General features: G+C 41.0%; 1 protein-coding gene across 7 annotated transcripts in view; it reads left to right on the forward strand.

Annotated features, from left to right (window-relative positions):
* Positions 1–22385, forward strand: part of FMN1 (formin 1) — a 420196-nt gene that overhangs the window by 274712 nt on the left and 123099 nt on the right. For all 7 annotated transcript variants that reach the window (XM_072738177.1, XM_072738178.1, XM_072738176.1 and 4 more), the window contains 5 exons: positions 7369–7430; positions 9425–9513; positions 15963–16092; positions 17555–17701; positions 18808–18867. In XM_072738177.1, coding sequence (XP_072594278.1) covers positions 7369–7430; positions 9425–9513; positions 15963–16092; positions 17555–17701; positions 18808–18867 — 488 coding nt within the window. The remainder of the gene's footprint in view (positions 1–7368; positions 7431–9424; positions 9514–15962; positions 16093–17554; positions 17702–18807; positions 18868–22385) is intronic.

The following is a 22385-nucleotide window of genomic DNA, read 5'->3' on the forward strand; positions in this document are numbered from 1 at the left end:
AATACATAAATCTTTGAAAAAAAAGTACAATCATAGTTCAGTAAATTTGATTATAGAATTGAATCACTTCTTGGCCTTTTGGCTAAGACCAAGTGTTGATTATATAGAACTGAGCCTGAGAAATCAAGCTGTGTGACTTTATGCCTTAGTTTCATCATCTATAAAACTAGGGAACGCGATAGCACCCACCTCATACAATTAAATATGAAACACTTAGAACAACACAGCAAGGGCCCAATAAATGCAGCTATTAATTGTGTATCCCCAGCAAGGCCTGCCTACTATACTCACCCTCTGGTATAGTAGACAGATTACTTGAAGCTGCTTTCATAGTTGGTGCCCTTGGCACTTCATTAGGATAGACACATAGAGCTAGGCCTTGTGCATCCCTATATCCGTCTGTCCCTAGAGGAGGGACAGATGGAGTGGCGGGTAGGGACCAGTAAGGCATCTTGATGGTGGCAAAGAGACCTAGCAACAGAGCTCTCAATGGAGGCAGGTTCTCCCCTACTCCACACCTCTCTTCGCCAGGCCTCTTCCTTCTCAGCTCTCACCCAGCTTTGTCAAGAATTTAGTCTTCCCTTTACATGATGACCTCCTTGTTACAAGGTGGGGAGATATTCCTGTTGTGCCTTTCCTCAGCACTAGGATTCATCACTGCCTCATTCCATGACCCACATCCTTGCCATTTTCCTTGGTAGGGGTCAGGATGGGAGGTTTGTGGGACTTTTGAGGGGTTAGGTTACCTGAGAGTTCTAAAGTCCCAAAGCTGCCTTTGATATGGTACCCATCTCATTCTCTTTCCCCCACAAGTTGAATATGTATCAAGCCCTAAGAATATCAGTAACTTGGGCAAAACAGCCACGTTTTATGTTGGCCACTGGGAAGTTAACATTGTTAAGAAAATAATCTCTATTAATAGAGTCAAGTCACCCTCTTAATCTTCGCTTTCACGGGCTGAGAATAAACCTAGCTCATTTGCAAGCAGTTGTTAAACACCCACTTGGTGCAGTATGTTCAACGAGTAGTTGAAGGAGATACAAGGAGGCATCACCAGGCTGCGGAGAGGTGATTTCTCGAGTCAACAACAGCCACCACGCAGTAGGCCACCGCAGCCCCACACCTTCCACACTGGGGCAGCCAGGTTCACCCTGGCTCCTCTCACAGACCCCACAGAGTGGGCCTTTCCTGCCTCAGGCTCCCACGTGTTTCCTGCCCAGAGGTCAGTCAAAAAAGAAACAGCTCCTTTAAGTAACTGCTGGTTTTTTACCAATTAGAAGCCCCTCAGGTGGCAAGCGCAGGCATTTTTTGTCTAGTTGGCAAAGGTGCATGTGCTTGGGGACCGACCAGTGACAGGCGTTCAGGGTTAGTGGCTGGGGGCCGAGAGCATCCCCTCCTGACAAGCTGCCCCAAGCAGCGGGAACTTAGGATGGCGTGAGCCCTGCCCCTGAGCCTGAGCCCGCCGCAGGCATGTGGTTTTATGTGCGCCTGGGAGTTGGACTCTGCGACACTGATCTGCTTTGTGTCCCCGCTGACGGTTATTATATCTTAATGGGCCCAGCACTACTCTAATGATCTGCGTGTACGTAATTCTTGGAGCACAGAGCAGGCACCAGAGGACCACATAAAAATGTTTGACTCAATTTCCCTGCAAAAAAAGGAGCCCAGAAACCAGACTTGACCAAGTAACAGATTTTTAAAGGTAAAGGAACCCAATAAAATTACCAGCTTTTCACAGCGTGTGTCTATTTCCTCTCGACATATTGTGAGGTGTAGGTGAAATAGTCTAACCAAACTGACAGTGCGAGCGGGGAACAACTAAGGGAAGAGGAAGATAAAAGTAAAAACCACCAAGCATGATTGATATTGCGGTAGCAGGGAGTTGTTGGGGTCGCCCCTTTGTGGGTTTGACACTTCACCTTTCTGACACCATCTGCAGGAGTGTCGGTATAATGAGCCCTGTACAGATGGGAACAAAAGCTACACTGGCCTGGAACGGCTGCATCAGGCCTGTGAGGCACACCGTGGAAGCGTGTAGGCTGGCATTCGCTAATCGGACTTAAGATAAAGGGGATGTCCGTGTGTGTCAGAGCAAGAAAGAGTAGGTTTTTTAAAATATAAAATGGAGGGAGCTAAGTGATCCTGGGCCACTCCAAAAGTAACTTAATCAATGACTGATCTCTTTTTGTATTGTAACCACCAGTTACCTAATTAAATGGATTCATGCAACGCTTTTGAGTTTGACAATAAATGCCTTCAAGAACTGGTTCCCTAGTACGCCATGCCAGGGTTTGGGGAGCAGAATCACCAGGTGTTGATTCCAGCCCTGTGTAGGAACTCAGACTGGTTTTGGTGACCAGGAAGCAGAATCATCTGCATGCAGAACCACCCTCCCAGGAGTCCCAGTACCCGTGCCTTTTCACTCTGTAGACCTTTGGCCAGTCACCTAACCTTGCTTGGCTACTCTGTAGAAGAGAGATAATAGAAATGATTTCCTGAAGCTCCTGGACTCAACCAGGATGTCTCTTCATAATACTTCTTCCACCTCTGAATTTTATTTCCCTTTTTTCCTTGTGTCTTTAAGATCCTTCCATGGAAAAAGGAAAGCCTTAATGGACTACTTGGTATTGACCCCCAATTAGTCTATCTAATCCTTCCTTCTCCAGTAGTCTTCCTCTCTCCCATTCTTGCTCCTGGCCCCTGGGGTAAGATCATATCCAGCCCGTAGGCCCCTCTGCCTACTTCTGTCCAAAGCTCTTCCTCCAAATCTAGTGGCAAAGCCTCGGGTGGTCTTACTTCCATTTCCTCAGTCCCGTAGCGAGTTAGTGATGCCACTCCATTGTGCTCTGATGTGTCCTGCCCCCCAGTTCCATGCCTTCCATCCATGGTATTTGCTACCTTTTGTTCATTGGAATAGGTTCTAAGCCAGTTTTTCCAAAAGTTGACATGTCCTGTGGAATATAACCCTGCTCAGCTCACACCACTGCTGGTAGCTGCTCAGTGCCTTCCTGCTACATGTGGAGGGCATTACAGGCCCTTCCTTGTGGCATTCAGAATTCCACCCAGTATGCTCCAGAATGGAATTAATGCTCTCTTCAAGCCAGGTTTGAACTACCTGCCATTGCCTGCGCCTACCGTGAGCCCGTCTGCATCTGCTTCTTCCACTTGACATGTCTCACATCCTTCTAGTAGGTGTTCACTGGCACTTGTTATAAATTTACAGATAGTCCTTGCTTGGAACGAACGTGGCTTTAAATGAGTGTTTCACGTGTCTGCCTGAAGCAATATAACTGTTGAATTTTTACTTGTAGCCTATTTACCTAAGGCAATACTGCTGTTTAAAACATTTCTAGAGGTAAAAATTATTCTTTCCTTGAAAACAAGAAAATTTACTTGTGAAACTTAATTGTTTTTTGGTATGGACTATTCAGGCAAGCAGTGTATCTATACTGAGTATGTGGATGAGAGCATGATAACGCAACTCAGCTGACTAAACTTTGATTTTTTTTTTTTAACCGGGGATTAATAGGGGTGAGCAAATTACCCTAATTCAGATATATCCCCCATAAGCATTTTCATCTGCCAATATTGTATCCCTTTTTAAAGTTTCTGTTTTCTTTTTCAAGAAACTTTTCCTGAGGGACACCTGGGTGACTCAGTGGTTGAGGGTGTGCCTTTAGCTCAGGGCGTGACCCCGGGTCCTGGGATCGAGTCCCACATTGGGCTCCCTGCATGGAGCCTGCTTCTCCCTCAGTCTGTGTCTGCCTCTCTCTCTGTATCTCTCATGGATAGATAAATGAATCTTTATAAAAAAAAAAAAAAAAAAAGAAACTTTTCCTGATACTCAACAGAAGGACTCATTTTGGGTGATTCCTACAGGCTCTATCCCATCCACACACGTTTATCCTTGTAGCACCCCAGGTGCTATGCTGGGTGCAGGGGTTAACAAAATGCATAGAAATAACCCCTGGCTACAGGCCTTCTGCATTCCCAGCAGCGGAGGGAAACTCTTCTGGTACACGTAGTAACACAAGTTCTTTATGAGACTCTCTTCCTCTGTGTAAAATACTTGTGTTAGCGCCATGGAAGAGGTACAGAGCAAGGACTTAAGGATCTGAAGTTCAAAGGGTTCCTTCCAGAGCAGGAAACCAATCCCCTAGGCATTTGGGGAAGAGCTGTAAGGAGGGAGGAAGCCACGGTATGTTGCCCCCAGTGGCTGGAGCAAGGGCACCTGGGAGAAAAGTGGAAGTGGTAGGAGATGAAATTGGAAGCATAGCTTGGGTCCAGGAAAGGAATGGGCTTCAACATCAGGCCAAGCCTGATGTTGGACCTTACATGATACTTAAAGGAAAGACATATGGGATATTGTCAACATCAAAGTAAAATGTTGAGACCCATGGTTTTAAAAAAAATAATGGTGGTGGTATGACGTACGGTAGATTGGTGGGAAAGATGGAAATTGGAGATGCAAATGAGGTTGACATTCTGATAGATCCCAAAGTACCTCGGATTTCTCTGAAGACATCTGAGGCATTATTTTTTCTAATTACAACTATGTGTGCATATACCTTGACTGTTAATAGTGCTTCCTGAAGTTGAACTTCAAGCAGGGTTTCCTATCTGAAACACTCATGAATTCTGGAAAGTTTCATTTATAACATAAACTACTCCATAGTTGTAGTCTCCTTTCTCTAATTCTTTCCAGATGTTAAAGGAGATAAGGCATTAACAAGCATTAAAACGCATTAACCATGTGTGTACTTAAAATCCTACTCATCATTGTTCATTGGGACCATTCTGAGTTCATACCAGGCTCTATCTAGGTGCTATGCCAAGCACACATATTCCCTCATTTCATCTCTTCAGCATATGATAGTAGACTCATTTTATGGATGTGCTGAACTTGGACACTTTAATCTGTTAGGATCACATAGGGAATACATTTTGCTCCTTCCATGACAATCATCTTGGTCTCTTTCTGTACCTTAAGCTGTTCCTTCCTCAGAAAAAGAAACTTCATTTTGAAGTTACCTTTCCCTAGAAAGTTCTCCCGAACATTTTACAGAACTGACCTCTTCATCTCTTAGCTTACATGTTGCCTCCTCAAAGAAGCCTTCATTGACCAACCTGTGTCATGCTGCTCATTTCTCTACTTTCTTCACAGTGTATTGTTATCTGAAATAAGTTATTTATTTTGTATCCCTTCAGCTAGAGAATAAATTTCATGAGATCAGAATGTCTGGATGGCTCAGTGGTTGAGCATCCGCCTTTGGCTTAGGGATCCTGGGGTCTTGGGATTGAGTCCCACATTGGGCTCTCCGCAGGGAGCCTGCTTCTCCCTCTGCCTGTGTCTCTGCCTCTCTCTTGTCTCTCATGAATAAATAAACAAAATCTTTTAAAAAATTCATGAGATCAAGTGTTTTGAACCTCTTACACACTTTTGATTTATATAATCACAGCATTTTAGAACAGTTTCTGGAACTTAATACACATTCAACAAATATTTATTCATGGGTGGGTGAATGAATGAATAAATGTCTCCAGAGCCCGTGCTTATTCTCCAGGCCCATCCTCCAGATGTTTTCTTGCTGCTGCCTAGCACACTGGAGAAGAATTGACTGATGATACAACCTGTCAAACTGCATATCTGGGACCTAGACTGATTAACTTTTAAAAACCAAATGTTTACTCACCGGAAAAAACAACCCATAGGTCATTCTCTTTGTCATTAGTTAAGATCACTTGGTTATATCTAAGCTTGCAATTCATAGAGTATACCTACAATGTAGGATTAATTTAGGAGAGAACTTCTCTGATAACTGTAGAATTTTAACTTTTCTTATTGCATTCCCGTTGGTCAATTTTTGTAGGAGAATGTTGGAATTTACATAAATTAGGCCTTGTTTCTAGTTATTTTTTTAAAGCACCAAACAGGTAGAAATTCATGGTCTTTCTAATGAATTACTGAATTCATGTGATCTCCACACACAAAATAACCATCCTGGGAGGATAAATTATTCCATTCTTTCCTCAAACTACATTTTAATTTTGTGGTTTCAGATTAGGCTTTTTAGAAGTGTAGTTTTCTTTTGTCTTAGTGGAATCTGAGCTGACTTTTTCACTAGCATGTTAACCTCTTCTTTCCCCACTCTCCCATATCTAAGAATAGCTTGTTGGTTAACCCTAAGTTAGAGAAGGTGGCCTGCGAAGGAATTTTAAGTACATTTTTTGGTGTTCTGTGAAGTTATGTGATCTTAGCTCAGTTCATTAAGTTTATTAAAATTGTATAAGGGGGTTCATATATGATTCAGCTACAGAAGATGCAAAACAATTTGAAAGGAACCTGCCCTTTACCTTGATCCCTACCTTCTCCAAAAATCATGGTGTAATGCCAATGAATGGAATAATGGTTGACGAGCAAAATTTTAAGGCATTCTAAATATCACTGGTTGGTTTAATAAAATTAATTAGCCTGCCATGGAGAAAATTTACTAGCGTGCTGGTTAATTTCACAATGTAAAGTCAGAGAAGGGAGGTGGGGTTGAGAGAACAAACCTTATTAGTTTTGAATAATTATTTAAAGATGTGGAGCTACCTATTTCAAACACTTTGATTGCCAAATCCATTAAGGCTTTACAATCTCAATGTTTGTACCCAGCATATATGGGAAGGAATCTCTCTAGGTGAAATCATAAGTATATATGTTAGCAGTTAAGTGACTTAAAGATATAGAACAACAAGTAGAATCCTAATAAAACCATGGGAATGACAACTTGCCTTAAGACTAACTCATGGGAGGTTTCCATAATCTTAATTTGCCATTGATGCAATTATTGCTTTTTCTTGTCTTTTTAATCCAAACAAGATGTTTGCAGTGGCCATGGAAAGGTGCCTAAAATCACATGCCTGAATTCATTTAATTTGCCAACATTGTCTTTTTTTCTCTCTTCCTAGTAATGGGCAAGAGTCAGTTCTGGTGCATTAGGTACTAAATCTCTTCAATTACCAGCCGGGAAGAAAGATTTAAAATTGTGCTTCAAACCTACAAACTGATTTCATTTTAAAGCACAAACACTTCTCCTGTGGAGCCTAAATTAAACTGCAGAAAGGACACGGAACTTGAGGAATTAAACCAGGCAGGGCCACGGCTTGGCTAGCAATAGGAGCCATTTTGGTTTCTTTCATCGGAGCCCCCCTGGCACAAAAATAAAAGCAGCAAGAAGATGTGGAAAGACGCAACTTGTATAAGAAAGTGCAGTGTTCTATTGACTGGAAGCTAGACGTGGAGTGTGGCTAGCGTGCCAGTGTGGGGGAGTCTAATCAAACCTTTTATCTTGTTCTTCCTCTTCCTTTTTGGGTACATGGCAGCCATTTTCAACGTGGACGACTCTGTGGTTGATCTGGAGACCCTGGCAGCCTTATATGAAAATGTGAGTATTGAAGACATACAGAGGCAGAGTTTTCAGGTTTTCATATCTTCTTCACTAATTTAAAAAACGTTGAATCTAAAAAATGGTTATATGTGGCTCCTTCTGCCCCCCCATCACTAAGTCATTCATGTTCTTTTGCTGTAAAGATTTTGACATAGCAAGGGAGAGAGGAAGGCAGTTTCTGTAAACGTATGCTCAAATGAGAGCATATATGAAAGAAAGCACTAGTTCCCAACCCCACTGTGGTATCTGGGTTAGCAGATCTCTGCACACCTGCATGGGAGGGTGGTTCAAGGTAGAGACCCCTTCCATGCCATGGACCCAGCCCTGCGCCTTATTGTCACAGCAAGTGAAGCTAAACTACCAGTTTCCTGTGGTGTACAGCAGTGTCTTCTTCTGAGGAATGAGAATACTAATACCACCTTGTATGATTACTTTTAGATTAGATGCACTAATGACATTGAATGTGAGAAGTAGTATAAGATGGTGGGTATGAGCTTTGGATTTAGAGTCAGACAATTTTAGATTTGAGATCCTACTCTACTATTGACTTCTGAGTGACTTTGAGCCAAATTCCTTAAGCCTGTTTGATTGTCAGTGCAATGGGGATTATATAGGTCTCTATCTGATATTTGTATTAAAACAGAATTCGATATGGGTAGCGGTAGCAATATATTTTGAAAATAAACAGCACTATACACATATGAGGTCTTTAAGTTTGGGTTATGTGTGGAATAACCAGCAAATTGGCAGACCCTCTTGAGAAGATGACACAGGAGAATCAGAATTCCCATGGTTGTTAACATTCCTGATTCATTGACTCTGTTAGGATTTGAAAATAGAGTGAACCAGATTCTCTTTACTGAAGCGGTGGTATTTCCCCAGAAGTTGCCTGGAGCCCTAATAGTGTGCCCTGAAAATAGAGTGAACCAGATTCTCTTTACTGAAGCAGTGGTATTTCCCCAGAAGTTGCCTGGAACCCTAATAGTGTGCCCTGGTCGCCGAGTTCAAAAAAAAATTATTCATTTCAATGCTATGTCCCCTGGGACCTTAAGTCCCTTAATGAAAATTTCGAGAGTGTGATAATCCGGCCTTGTGGGATTGCCAGTTCCCTACACATTTTCACATCCTTTATACATATCAGGAGCTGTTTAGTACAATTCGGTGGTAACTTCTCCCATTTCATCAGTAAGGCTTTTGTTAATAGACAAGAAAGTGCACAAATACCAGGCCCCTGGGAGCTAACAGTGCATTTGTTGAGTACCTGGAGGACAGCGTGGTATCATGGGAGAAAGAGAGGTTCTGAGTCAGGCCCTTTATCCAGTACTTAGTACAAATTTGATAGAATCATCTGAAAAACAAAGATACAGTAATTGATATTGATGGATTTTGTAAAAAGCAAAGTGCCTTCTAGATTGCCTTTGTTGTTACCATGAGCTCAGGACTGTGCACATGGGCAGCACTTGTTAGCTCACAGTAGAGGAAACCTGCATACAACTGAAATTTTTGGATAAATTGAGAAAATACATAACTAAATGCCAAAATAAGCAGTACAGATGAGCGTTCACAAAACTCAGAAAAAGAGAAGGTTGAGAATGGAAATTCACAAGTCAGGAGCCTACGTAAGTTAGGAGGGCTGTTCTAAGGGTCAGGAAATAAATGATAAGGACAACTGGCTGATACTTGTTTCCATGGGAAAAGACGGGATTCAAATGTCATGACTTCTCTATCCACCTACAGTCGCTCGTTATGACCATTTGCTTTAGTCAGTGGTTCTCAAATGTTAGCGTGCATCAGAATCACTCAGAAGGCTTGCTGGGCCCCACCCCTGGGGCTTCTTATGCCTGGGGTAGGGCCAATTGTTTGCATTTCTAACTAGAAACAGGTGATGCCAGCGCTGCTGGTCCAGAGACCACACTTTGAGACACAGTTGCTCTAGCCAGTTCTCACTGTTCATTTGTTGTGTGCTTTGTTTGATATCTATTTCAACGCAGAGAGCCCAAGAGGACGAACTGGTTAAAATAAGGAAGTATTACGAGACATCCAAGGAAGAAGAATTGAAGTTGCTGGATAAACCTGAGCAGTAAGGACCCTTGAACACTTTTCTTGTAGACCAAAAGGACAAGTGCAATCTCTATCCTCTGGCCACCCAACTCTGAGTAATTGCACCTAAACTGTGCAGTGAGCTAAGTCCTAGCACCATCATTCCCATGACCTGTTGCGTGCAGCAGAATGACCTGATTGCCGGGAAAAGCAGCCGGGAGATTTATGCTGCTGGATCTAATATGTCTCAACCCCTTCCCCCACCCCTCATGATTCCCCTTTCTTGTTCTAGCAGCTTGTTAATTCCTCCTAGACTAAACATTCTGGCCAAAAGAGTAACTGAGGAAGGAAGAAGTCATTGCTCTGATTAGGGTTCTGCTGATGCAGTTAAAAAGATGAGGTTAGAGTCATAGGATTCAAATGGATTTTCCTAAGTGTTGTATCTGGAAAACGTAGTCCGAACGTGCCAGCTTTCCTCCAGATCCCTCCACCTGCTCTGTCCAAATGACAGGTGACCTTTTCATCCTCTGTACATGTGCTTGTTTTTCTGTTCAGGGTCTAGAGTTGTTTCTCTATGGTTTGAGCTGTCGCACCACAGCCTTTGAAAGCCTAGACCTCTAATGAGGAACTGAGTGACTCTCACCTTGGCTGGGCTCTTGGGGTCTGCAAACCACAGATAAGTGTATGGGACCCTGCAGCCCTGGGACTCTACGTACCTTTTCATGGCCCAGAACTGAGAATGTGAAATGGGCTCAGAGTGAACACAGGGATCCTTTGCCTGTTACCACCTCAAGTGTTTCATTCATGTCCAGGTCAGGCCACTCCCCACAACGTGGAGATGAGGCAGGGGATAGAAAACAAAGTAGAAACTAAGAATTATGTTTAGGGTAACAAGTGGGCTCCAGAGACATCGAAGTTCCTGTGTCTTGTTTTGAAACTTTCATGGCTTGCCCTTGGATCCACTAGAATACCCCACTCCCCTTGGATTGCCTGGGCATTTAGGTCCAGGAAAATATCTCTAAATGAGTGGGTGGGGATTTCTAGGTTTGCTCAGTTATTGGCAAGCTTTCATGATAATTTTGAGAACCTTAGATGAATTGTTCTCACATGGGGCAGAATCCAGGAACCACTCCCCACTCCACCCCAACTCTGCCCCAACTTAGTTCGTGAAGCCTAGGGATATTGTGAATCAGTGCAAATGAAGTTCTAATTCCCTTCTGGTCCATCGATTTGAGCTACCCTCCCTGCCAGTTCCTGCCCCTGTCCTGTGATCCACTCCCAAGTCATGTTTCCTAATATAATAAATCAATTCCCACTAAGATGCTAACGACTGAACGTGAAGTGCCTAATAATGGGATATTTAGACACTGACAAGGCCATGGGGAGTTTTTGAAGACTATCCTAGTCTGCTTGGACTGCTATAACAAAATATCCTAAACTGGGTGACTTATAAACAACAGAAATTTATCTCATAGTTCTGGAGATTGAAGTCTGAATTTGGGGTACCATTACCGTTGGGTTTTGGTGAGAACCCTCTTCCAGCATGCAGACTGCCAACTTCTCTCGGTATCCTCCCGTGGCAGAAAGCAAAGAGAAGGGAACAAGCTCTCGTCTCTCTTCTCCTAAGGGCACTAATTTCACTCATGATGGGTCAACACTCATGACTTAATTACCTCCCAGAGGCCCTACCTCCTTAACCCATCATATTAAGGATTAGGATTTCAACATATAAGTTTTGGGGGAGCACAAACATTCAGTCCTTAACAGGGACAATAGGGTACATCAAGCATTTGGGTAGTCCCAACTATGCTACATTGAGCAATGATCTCTAAGCCTGGAGTTTGCACACTTTTCATGTAAGGGATCAAATAGTATTTTAGGCTTTGTTGGAGGTACTTAAATCTGTTGTAGTGCAAAAGCAACCATAGACAATACATAAACAAATGGGCACGACTGTGTATCAGTAGAATTTTATTTAGGGACACTGAAATTTGAATGTTATACTATTTGTGTAGATGTCATAAAACATGATCTTTCCATTGATTCTTTTTCAACCATTTAAAAATATAAAAACCATTCTCAGCTGGTGGGCCATATAAACCCGAGTGACAAGCTGAATTTGGCCTGTGGGCTATAACTTGCCAACTCCTGCTCCATGCTCTGGGAGTGGCTGACCCAGTGGAAGAGTGGGTTTCTGCCACTATAAGTGTTCCCCTTTTCCTTTTAGGGTAATGTCATTCTAGCATTATGTTTGAAAATTAATTGCCAGGAAACAGAATAATGGTGGCAGGTCATTAAGAGGTAATTTATGATTCCTGCTTTCTCTACTGATGATTTGGGTAAGAGAGCATTTTCAAAGCTTGTGAATAGTCACAGCAGTGAGGCTTCCCAAAGATGCTAAGCTATCACTGACAGCAGAGAGGACTGTCGTGTTGTCCTGGTGGGGGTGATGTGCTCAGACTCAGTTGCTGGTAGGTAAGGTGGACAGAGGTTGGGGCTTCAAGCCTGAGTGAATTTCACCTTTGCTCTTGACCTCCTGCATAGTGCAGCATTTGCTTGATTTTAACCAGAGTCTGATTTCCTGGCAACTCACTTGCCATTGGCTCCAAGTTAGTTGACTATAAGCATGTTTTACATACTGGAAAATATGAATCATTTGTAGTTTCAACATTGTGATTTCCTAAGATCCTTGTGATGCTGAGTCCTATAAATCATAGCATGGAAAGGGTGGTCTCATCATTCACCTTATCAGCCTTCTTGCAGCCCAGTGCCAGATTTAGAATGCCATTTCCCACACAGTAGTCATCTGCTTGGGCCCAAGCTGCCTGAGAGCCATTCCCTCCAAGGATGGCCCTAAATTCTTTGCATTCTGCTTTAGGATGGTGGTGAGGTGAGATGAGACTCTCTTGGGTTTGATTAGGTCAAACACATGCTTTTCGTGGCCTAGATTGAGGATACCAGGTGCAGCCTATCGAGATGTTCCACTGGAGTCCCCACTTGCCTCAGGGACCTCACAAAGAAGACACATTGACTTGGTGAGACAAGACTCTGTTAGTGTACCCTTTGTGGAAGAACAGTATACATTGTGCTGTGTACACGGCCCTTGTTCACACACACCTGATATGGGACCATTTGGGTGTTAAGGGGATGATAAACTAAATGTGAAAACAATGGGCCAAATTGCATCATTTCACCTGTCAGCTTAGTCGATGCTGTGGATGGGGACCCCACACCACGTCACGTGCAGATCTTTTCTCCTACAGACGGAGTTGCAGCCCTTCCTGGGAAAATAAGGCTACACTGGGAAAAAATGAGAAGATTCCCCAGTTTGTGGCTTCTTTGTGGTTGTTTAGTCCTCTTTATAACTGGCCCTAGGTTATAAAGGTACACTAGTCCAAAAGAAAAATCAATCTAGACCTATTCATAGGTACCAAGGCCCAACATCCAAGACCTATACTTGGGGATTTGCGGAAGAGTTCTTGTCCCTGCCCTCATGGATAGAGTATAAAGTGCAGCTGAGGTGAATAAGATCTTTATCAGACGGATGTTTGCCTTTGAGGTTAGTTGTACCTCAGGTACTCTTCCAGATAAACGAGAAAGGAGCTATGCTACTCTAACTCAAACCTTTGCCTGGCTATTTTGGGACACAAAGTCACATAAAATCATAGTTTTTCCAAATTTATGTCTCCAGTAATTCTTATCCTCACATTCTATCAGGTGTCCAAGCCAAAAACCTGCAAGTCATTCTGAATGCTTCTCAGCATCCCTGGGGTTGGTCAGTTACTCTGGTTCCTGCCGCCGGAGTAGCTCTCTCATGCGCTGGCCTCTCTCCACTCACCCCTGGCCCACCCTCCCAGAACTCTGCAACTGCCATCCAGAAAGTCTTCCAGCCTCTACTCTGCTGCCCCCTCCAACCAATCAGCTGAGCCACTGCCATGCTGGTCTTTAGGACAAAAAGCCCAAAGTATCACTTCTCTGCTTAAAACCCTTCATTCGTTCAGGAAAAGTTTAAACCCTTTAGTTTAGAATACAAAGCCCTGTTTTATCATCTGACTTCTAGTTATCTTCCCCTGCATTCATCCTGCCTGGGCCTTCCCTGACAGTTGCTCATATGTATCTGGCACAAGCACCAGAGGGATCCAGGGAACCGTGGCTGACATTGTCCATCTAGGGCTCTGATCTGGATGTCCTGCACATGGCTATCATAAGCCCCCATTGTTGATAATACTTCCCACACTCTACGGTAATTGGTGATTTATTTTTCAGGTTATCAACAAGGAGCTGTGTGTAAGTTAAATTCTATTCTCAGGTCTTAGCCTGGTGCCTGACACACCATAAATGCTTCATACGTGTCTAAAAAATTGACTAACATTCTTGGTGACTCACGCTCTGGTATTAGTTTTCACTGACCTATTCCTACAGATCTGTCTAAAAGTAGTGTAGTATTCTTGAACTTTCCTTCGCCCTCTAACTCTGGATATGTATTTCTGACCCTTCTTCATGCGTAGAGCTCTGGATCTTTCAGGCTCTTTCAGAAACCTCCTCATCCAGTTCCTAATCCCAATAAAGCTTGATCCTGAAGAACCTTGTGATTGTTCTTCACTCTTTTCTGGGTAATATTATGCCGGTGAGCCAATGGGCATGTCCCCTTATATTGGCCCCAAACTTCCTTTTCTTGAGACTAGTTATAAGTAATTGTTCATCTAGCATTTCATCGTTTTCACCTATGTCCTTGTTGATGAGCTGAGGTGTCGATCTGAATCTTCTCTCACACGCTCTCCATAAAGGCTTCACTCTCTCTTTGTGTTTATTTAAACTAGAAAATTAATGTACTCTGCAGATCTGGGTCCTTTTTGGGGAAGAGTGTCTGGTGGTCACTGCAGGAAGAGGAGAAAGGCAGGGCATGACACTGGAGGTAGCTCTTGGCATTATCTGAATAAGTAAAACTTCCCAACGTACCCCTCAGGACCAGATGCCACCAGTCCCACAAGCTTTTCATTGCTTATATTTGTGAAAGCTGGTGATACCCCTGATTTGGGTCACAAATGAATCAGTGGTTGAAACCTTATCTGTAAGAAACAATTTACATATAAAGTATAATTTTTCATCTTGTCCCAATTCAGAGTACCTATGGGTTTCTGCTTTTACATCTCATCACATGGCTTTCATAATAATGAGAAATACAGAACTTTAAAACAAAGGTATGTTTATTTATATGGGCATTCCTTGCTTCATCTCAGTACCATTAAAAGAAAACTGAATAAAGGGGCACCTGTCTGGCTCAGAGTCAAGATAGGCAACTCTTGATCTCATAGAGCTTACTTAAAAAAAGAAGAAGAAAAAGAAAGAAAGAAAAAAGATTATGACTTGGATCCTGGATGTAGGATACATTTTTTAAAAAGCTAATAATTAGAATCTTATTAAAATACAAGTCTCCCTTTAAAAAAGCAAAGTAAAAGAGGCACCAAGTATAAGTTAAGGAAACTGCCTTGGGTATGGAAAAAAGAAGGAATCAGCTTGGCTCCTATGGAAAAGCATTCTTGGTGTGAGATCGCAAAATGTCAAAGTAATGATGTTAGGCATTAACCAAGACTTTCAGAAATATCAGTTAATCATTTCAGCCCCAAAATGAATTTAATAGGTGTTAGTGGATTCTCTCCTCTGAATTCATGCCCAACTCTCTCCGCCCATTTTAGTTTATGCCTCCTCTTCTGGTAGTTGGCCTGAAGAGTGTGTAGCTCTTCCAACTTATTTTTGCAAAGGGCACCAGTGCCCAGCTGCTCAGACAGTGAGCTTCTGTGTGTAGATTAGTACTCACCTTCAGCTTTTAAAATCTGTCTCACCATAGTTTTTAAGATTGATGTCCACTTAATGAGTGCCTGCTTTGTTCCACTCACTGAGCTATGAACTCTGTCTTCATAGGTAAGCTGATGAGGAAAAGCAAACAAATATCTGTAGAATAGGGTCTCTGTAGACTATTGTCTAATTCAGGGAAAAGGAATAGAAGTAATCTCACTTTAGGAAGAGACATTTTGTCATTTCTCTAGACATCTGCCTCCAGCCTTCATTTGACTTTCCCTGTGTGAAATAGACCCTTAAAGAATGCTGTGTTATAAAGGGAGTTCATTATGTATTTATTTTCATGTGCTCAAGGTAATGCTTTTTATTTGGGTTTGATCTTCTGTTTGCACGATTCATGGTGGTTCAGTATAATTGCATTAACTTTCTGTTCCTCAAGCACCTTATACACCGTACATTTATATACCATCATAGAAACCCATTTTTTAAAAAAAATGGCTTTATTGTCAACAATAGAACACAGACCCTTGGAGTACCTCAGGTGTGCCTGTCAGAGATATTTTAGAATTGCTAAATTGACACTATCAAGTAAGGAACGCTCTCATGGTGAATCTTTTTCAGCTGTCTTTTTTTTCTCTCTCTCTTTGTGATTGCATGTGAAGCGAGGTGATTCATTATTAATTTTTGCAGATTTTTACACGAATTAGCCCAGATCCCGAATTTTGCTGAACGGGCTCAGTGCATAATCTTCAGATCTGTCTTTTCTGAGAGTATCACCACCTTGCACCGAAAGGTAGAGATCGTCACAGGAGCTTCCAAGGTATGTTTGCTGTCTGATTTAAGAGGCTAGTTTTACTCTAGTAAAGGAGGAAATAGGGAGTGGAAGAATCAACTGGAATTCTTTTGTAGAAAACTTTTGCATTTAAGATTATGTGTTTTTTTTTTTAAGTAGAGTTATGATGATTATCTCCAGTGTGAGTATGTGTGTGCATGCAGGTGAATGAGTGAGGAAGAGAGGGGGAAAGTTAGATGAAGACTGATGGGGAGAAGGAATAAAAAATGACTCTTCTATAGCCATCTTCTTAGGTATTCCAGATACCTTCTAGGGTACATACTGGCCATGTAAAACTAACCTAAATAGCGTAGTTTGCTTGCTACTCATCTTACTGGATTACCAGAGATTTTGTGTTAGACCCATTCACCTGATCATCTGAAATGTGTCTCCATAGTGAAATAAAAAGATTCTAGAGACTTGGTAAGCGAAATAAATAATTATGATAATGAGTGGCAAACAAATACGTTTCTGTGGGCTTTACCACACTGGTAATTCCTTGTAAATTTTAATATTTGTTTTTTCTCACGATAACCCATGTCCTTAAGAACATGATAATCCTCACCACACATACTACAATATTTAGTTTTTACCTGAAGGCATGATTCTTTTCCTTCCAAAGTATAAAAGATTTCAATAAAGAAAGTATAAATACTTCCCAGGTATAATATACACCCTCTAATAACACCCTAAAGGGCAGGAAGAGAGGTTGGCCTAGAGCTGCATTTGCCTTTCATTCTTTACCCTAAAATAAAAGAATATAAAGTCAACTAAAACTGTAAAGAAGCGGGGGGTGGAGGAGTATCAATTTTTTAAAAATCGCACTTTGAGAAGGAAAAGGAGGAATAAATGGGACAAGGAAGTGAAGAAAACCCTATACAGATTGAAATTGTTCAAGTTAATGGACATATCGCAAATACTTAATAAACATATGCTTAAAATACTATTATTGTGGTTCACCTCTGAGGATTATACCCAGGGATAAAGAAGAATAGACTTGCTATTAACCTATCCTACATATAACTGTACTGTTTATATAGAAACATTGTCCAAAAACAAATCCTCAAATGATATTAAACCAATCCTCTCTGCTTAGAAGTCACCAACTGTAAAAGTCTGACTATAACAACTCTCTTTTTGCAATTCACAAATATTTTTAAGTATTTAAAAAATAAAACTGGCTGAAGCAAAAATGTAAATACCTAATCTGCAACGTAGACACATGCACAGTTCATAATTCATCAAAAGGATAGAAAACGATGACTGATTAATGTGTTTTTTTTCAGACTCTTATGTCTTAATAAAGTGTATTTTACATTTCACCAGCTGCCAATCCAGCTAGCACCATGCCACCAAACAGCCTGATGAGTACTCAGTAAATTTCTGTTGTTGAATGAACATAGGTGCCTTTGAAGTTAAGCTCTGTAATAATTGGTGTTTGCCGTCACAGGGTTTGCTGCACATGAAGAGTGTGAAGGATATTTTAGCTCTCATTCTGGCTTTTGGAAATTATATGAATGGAGGAAATAGGACTCGGGGACAAGCAGATGGATATAGCTTAGAAATTCTGCCCAAACTCAAGGACGTCAAAAGTCGGGTATTTATTTTTCATAACTAGATTCCATAACTTGCCATTATATTCCTTCTATATCATTAATTAAAAAAAAAAAATCTTGGTTGCTCCTTTCATCTCCTTTCTCCTGCTAACAATACATTTTTTTTCTTTGCTTCCTTTTGATGTTTGAATAAAGATAGGTTTTTCATGTTTAATCTTACTGAGATGACAAAACCTCCAATATTGGTTTGACCTAAAAGAAAACAATTGGATATTGAACTGTAATGAGAGAAGAAACAGCGCACAGTATCCATCAGAGCACAAGGCTTGATTCTGTTGGAATTTAGTGTCAGCTACTTGTAATTTACTCATTCCTGAGTAGGGAGCAATGTTGAATCACCAGTTGAGCTGAGCATTTGAATTATTCTTTTGCCCACAACAATCGGGCTGGGGTCTACTGTCAAACTCTCAGAGCCTGATTATCATTTGGCTCCACACCCCTGCAGAGCTCCCTCTTTAGAAACAACCAGCCCATATCTAGGCGTCCCATGGGGAGCAGGGGGAGTGAAGGGAGGGCAAACACACAGGCAAATTAGAATTAGACCCATGTGAACAAGACACAAAGGCTGCCTTGTGGGAGGGCCTGCTTGCCCCCGGCCTCCTAGGGTCATAAAGTGGCATGGCGTTCCTTTTAAGCTGTCCTGATTGTTTTTCAAGCCATTAAGAACACACATTTTTTTTTGAAAGGTGGGAAGGGAGGGATGGTTTTCTGTTCTAGTCCCTGGTTCCCTTTGGCACTCCCCTACTCCCTCCTGTCTTGGCTTTATGCCAGAAAATAATGAGCCAGTCTGTGTATTTGTTTATTTTAGCAATCACCTCAGAGGTCTTATGGATTATCTGTTTGGGTTCCCCCCCCCACACACACACACACAAAGAATAGCGAGTGCCATTTCTTTGTATAGATGCCATTAAAAAAAATTGATAAGAAAAAGAAGAGAGGGGAAAGTCTTGCCAATCACAAACAGAAGTAGGACCAGGTATCACGAATTAAAAGTACTAGGGTCTCAAACTGAGATTTCAGTACTCAACTACATAACATGGTAGTCTCATATGAATGATTTTCATTTAAGTTTCTCTTTTAACCCTAGGATAATGGGATTAATCTGGTGGACTATGTCGTGAAATATTACCTGCGTTACTATGATCAGGTAAGAAATGACATTATATGGAAAACAACACTAATGGGGTTCCAACTCTTACACGTTGTTGGCATTCAGAAGTTGGATGATGGATGGATGGATGAATTTCAAGTCCAACACAGAATTTGAGAACTATCCAGGCTCCTTGGTTTACAGATGGGAATGCTGAAGCCAAGAAAGTTTAGTTGACTCTTGTAAAGAGAAGCATTATTCAGTACCTCTCAAACCACTGACTCTTAACCTGCTAATATAGCACAGTTTTAGAGAGACCCCTGATTATCTGGGTGCCACCAGATCGTGAGTGTCTCCGTGAAATCTATATCCGTTCAGTAATTGGTTGTGTCTGAAACTAGTTCTGGGCTGCAGACCAAAATTTAGGAAATGAAAAAGCAGTAATACCCAATACCTTATCAGTAATGTTCATCTGTGAACAAGTTAAAGAAGTGGAATTTGAAATCCATCCTCTCTGCTTAGATTACATTTGCAATTAGAAAAAAAAAATTTCAGTGGGAATCCACCTGAGCACAGTTTTCTATGTTTTATTCCTTCTCATTAAATTGAGAACAAGGAGTCTAACTTTGAGAAGAAAGAGGCACTGTTATGTTGTGGTGTTGGGAAATCCAGCAATCAATATGAAGGGGGAAAGTCTCAGGAAAACGTTGTCCTGCTTAGCTTGCCACATGAGCAGAGTTTTTCCGAGGCACCAAGTGAAAAAAAGTAAAGATTCCAGGGCCTTGTTTTCAAAAGACCTATAATTCCACCCAGAAGACAAGCTAGGTACTGATAAAATCTACTGTCTTGTCTCCTCCCCTCCTCATCTCACCCTTCTCAGTGTATCTATAGTAAATCATCTCCCACCCCCCTTAAACTTCTCCTGTTTCTACTGAGGAGATTATCATTTCAGTCATTCAGGCATGAAACTTGTCCTCCTCTTTGGTTCCTCTCTGTCCTTCAACTAAATTGTTTCTCATGTTTCTTCCCTATTTTCCATCCCTATGCTCCACTTATCCAGGCTTCTTTTCAATAATTTATTTTATTTAAATTCAGTTAATGAACATATCATGTATTATTAGTTTCAGAGGTAGAGTTCAGGGATTCATCAGATGCATGTAACACCCAGTGCTCATTACATCACATGCTTCCTTTAATGCCCATCACCCATTACCCCATCCCCTAACTCCTCCCCTACAGCAACCCTTAGTTTGTTTCCTAGAGTTGAGATTCTTTTATGGTTTATCTCTGTCTCTATTTTCATCTTATTTTATTTTTCCCCAACCTTCTCTCTGATCCTCTGTTTTGTTTCTGAAATTCCACATGAGTGAAATATGATAATTTTCAGAGCGTTTAATCCTAAAGCAATAGAACACACATTCTTCTCAAGTGCACATGGAATTTTCTCCAAAATAGATCACATACTGGGTTACAGATCGGGTCTCAACTGATCTCAAAAGATTGAGATCATTCCCTGCGTATTCTCAGATCACAATGCTGTAAAACTTGAACTCACAAGAGAAAATTTGGAAGGAACACAAATGCATGGAGGTTAAAGAGCATCCTACCAAAAAATGAATGGGTCAACCAGGAAATCAAAGAAGAGTTTTAAAAATTCATGGAAACAAATGAAAATGAAAACACAGTAGTTTAGAACCTTTGGGATGCAGCAAAGTTGGTCCTAAGACGGAAGTTTATAGCAATATAAGCCTTTCTCAAGAAACAAGAAAAGTCTCAAATACATGACCTAACCTTACACCTAAAGGAACTGGAGGAAGAACAGCAAATAAAGCCTAAACCAGCAGGAGAAAAGAAATAAAAAGGATTAGAGGAGAAATCAATGAAATAGAAACCAAAAGAACAGTAGAACAGGTCAACAAAACTAGGAACGGGTTCTTTGAGAGAATTAACAAGATAGATAAACCCCTAGCCAGATTTATCAAAAAGAAAAGAGAAAGGACCCACTTATCCAGGCATTAAGGTAACTCACTTGAAGTATTCCTGTTGTTTTCCAGCCCATCTCCCCACCTTAGCCTTCATTCCCACTGCAGTCCATCCCACACCCAAGGCCTGACCAGTTTTTATAGTTCTGGTCATATTATATCACTTATTTACTCAAAAACAGAAAGGGCTCCACATTTTCAAGCAACTTAATACTACCTAATCTTTTTTTTTAAGATTTTATTTATTTATTCATGAGAGACACAGCGAGAGAGGCAGAGACACAGGCAGAGGGAGAAGCAGGCTCCATGCAGGGAGCCTGACATGGGACTCGACCCCAGGACTCCAGGATCACACCCTGGGCCGAAGGCAGGCACTAAACCACTGAGCCACCCCGGGATTCCCGACTCTACCTAATTTAATTCCAGTCTTTTACAACCATGCTTTTATTACTTTCCCCCTACACACTCTCTGTGATCCAACTCAAGACCCAGTGTTTTCCAAATACACCCTATGTTTTCTCACACTTAGGTTTTTAATCCGATGTTTTCTCTAACTGGAACTATCCTTGTCACTAGCCTTTCTATTGATCTTTTGTTTTGTCTTATTAATACTCTCTTGAAATAATAAATCAAAAGGCCTTTTGGGAAAAGCTCCCAGTAGCAACATATATATTTGCAACATATTAGGTAACACACTTTTAAGAATCAACATGGAAAGGACAACTGGTCTCCTTTCATTTAAAAAACAAAACAAAACAAACCCATAAGAGACTACAGGCAATTTACCCAAACAGCAACGACAAAAACAAACAGAAGATATAAATTGCCAACTAGGAATATAGAGCTAGCAATATAAATGGATCAAACCTTTCTCGATTCTATCATGAATGGCTGAGTTATTTTTTCTTTAATATCTCTAGGTATATGGGACCCATATCTTGACTGCCCTTGACTCACCAAATTGCATTCTATAAAGGGTACCTTTAAAAAATTCCATATAAAGTTGCCATGTATTTGTCAAGCTGTCTCCCCAGGGAGCTGTGCCTACTTATAGGGGACACTTTTTCCTCATTCATGCAAATGTGCAGTATGAGTTAGCAAGACTTTAACCTTTCTATATCAGAAGCCCTAGAAATACATATGATCTTTCTAGAAATTTTTATCCTAAGGAAATAAATAAGGACATGTATCACTATTTTACTTATAATCATTTGTAATAAAAAATATAGCAAAATTTTTGGTAGATGTCCAAAGGTAGAGACTAAGGTCAAAAAATTATGCTAGAGTTATAAAATGGAATAATACACTGCCATGAGAAGTATATAGAAGAAAATGTAGTGGCATTAGAAAATACTCTTGATCTGCTTTTATAATACAAACATACGTTTAATATAGAATATAATTTGATAATAATGTAGAATAAATATGCATAAATGCACAGAAAAACCTGGTATATCAGCCATATATATAAATGTTTGATTATCTCTGTGTGGTAGGATTGGAAGAGATTTTCACTTTCTTCTGTCTTTCAGTTAGACATAACGAACATGAGTCATCTTTGTAAATGGGAAATAAGATCAAATAAAAACTAGT

The sequence above is a fragment of the Vulpes vulpes genome, chromosome 15, assembly GCF_048418805.1.
Source record: "Vulpes vulpes isolate BD-2025 chromosome 15, VulVul3, whole genome shotgun sequence".
Lineage (NCBI taxonomy): Eukaryota > Metazoa > Chordata > Mammalia > Carnivora > Canidae > Vulpes > Vulpes vulpes.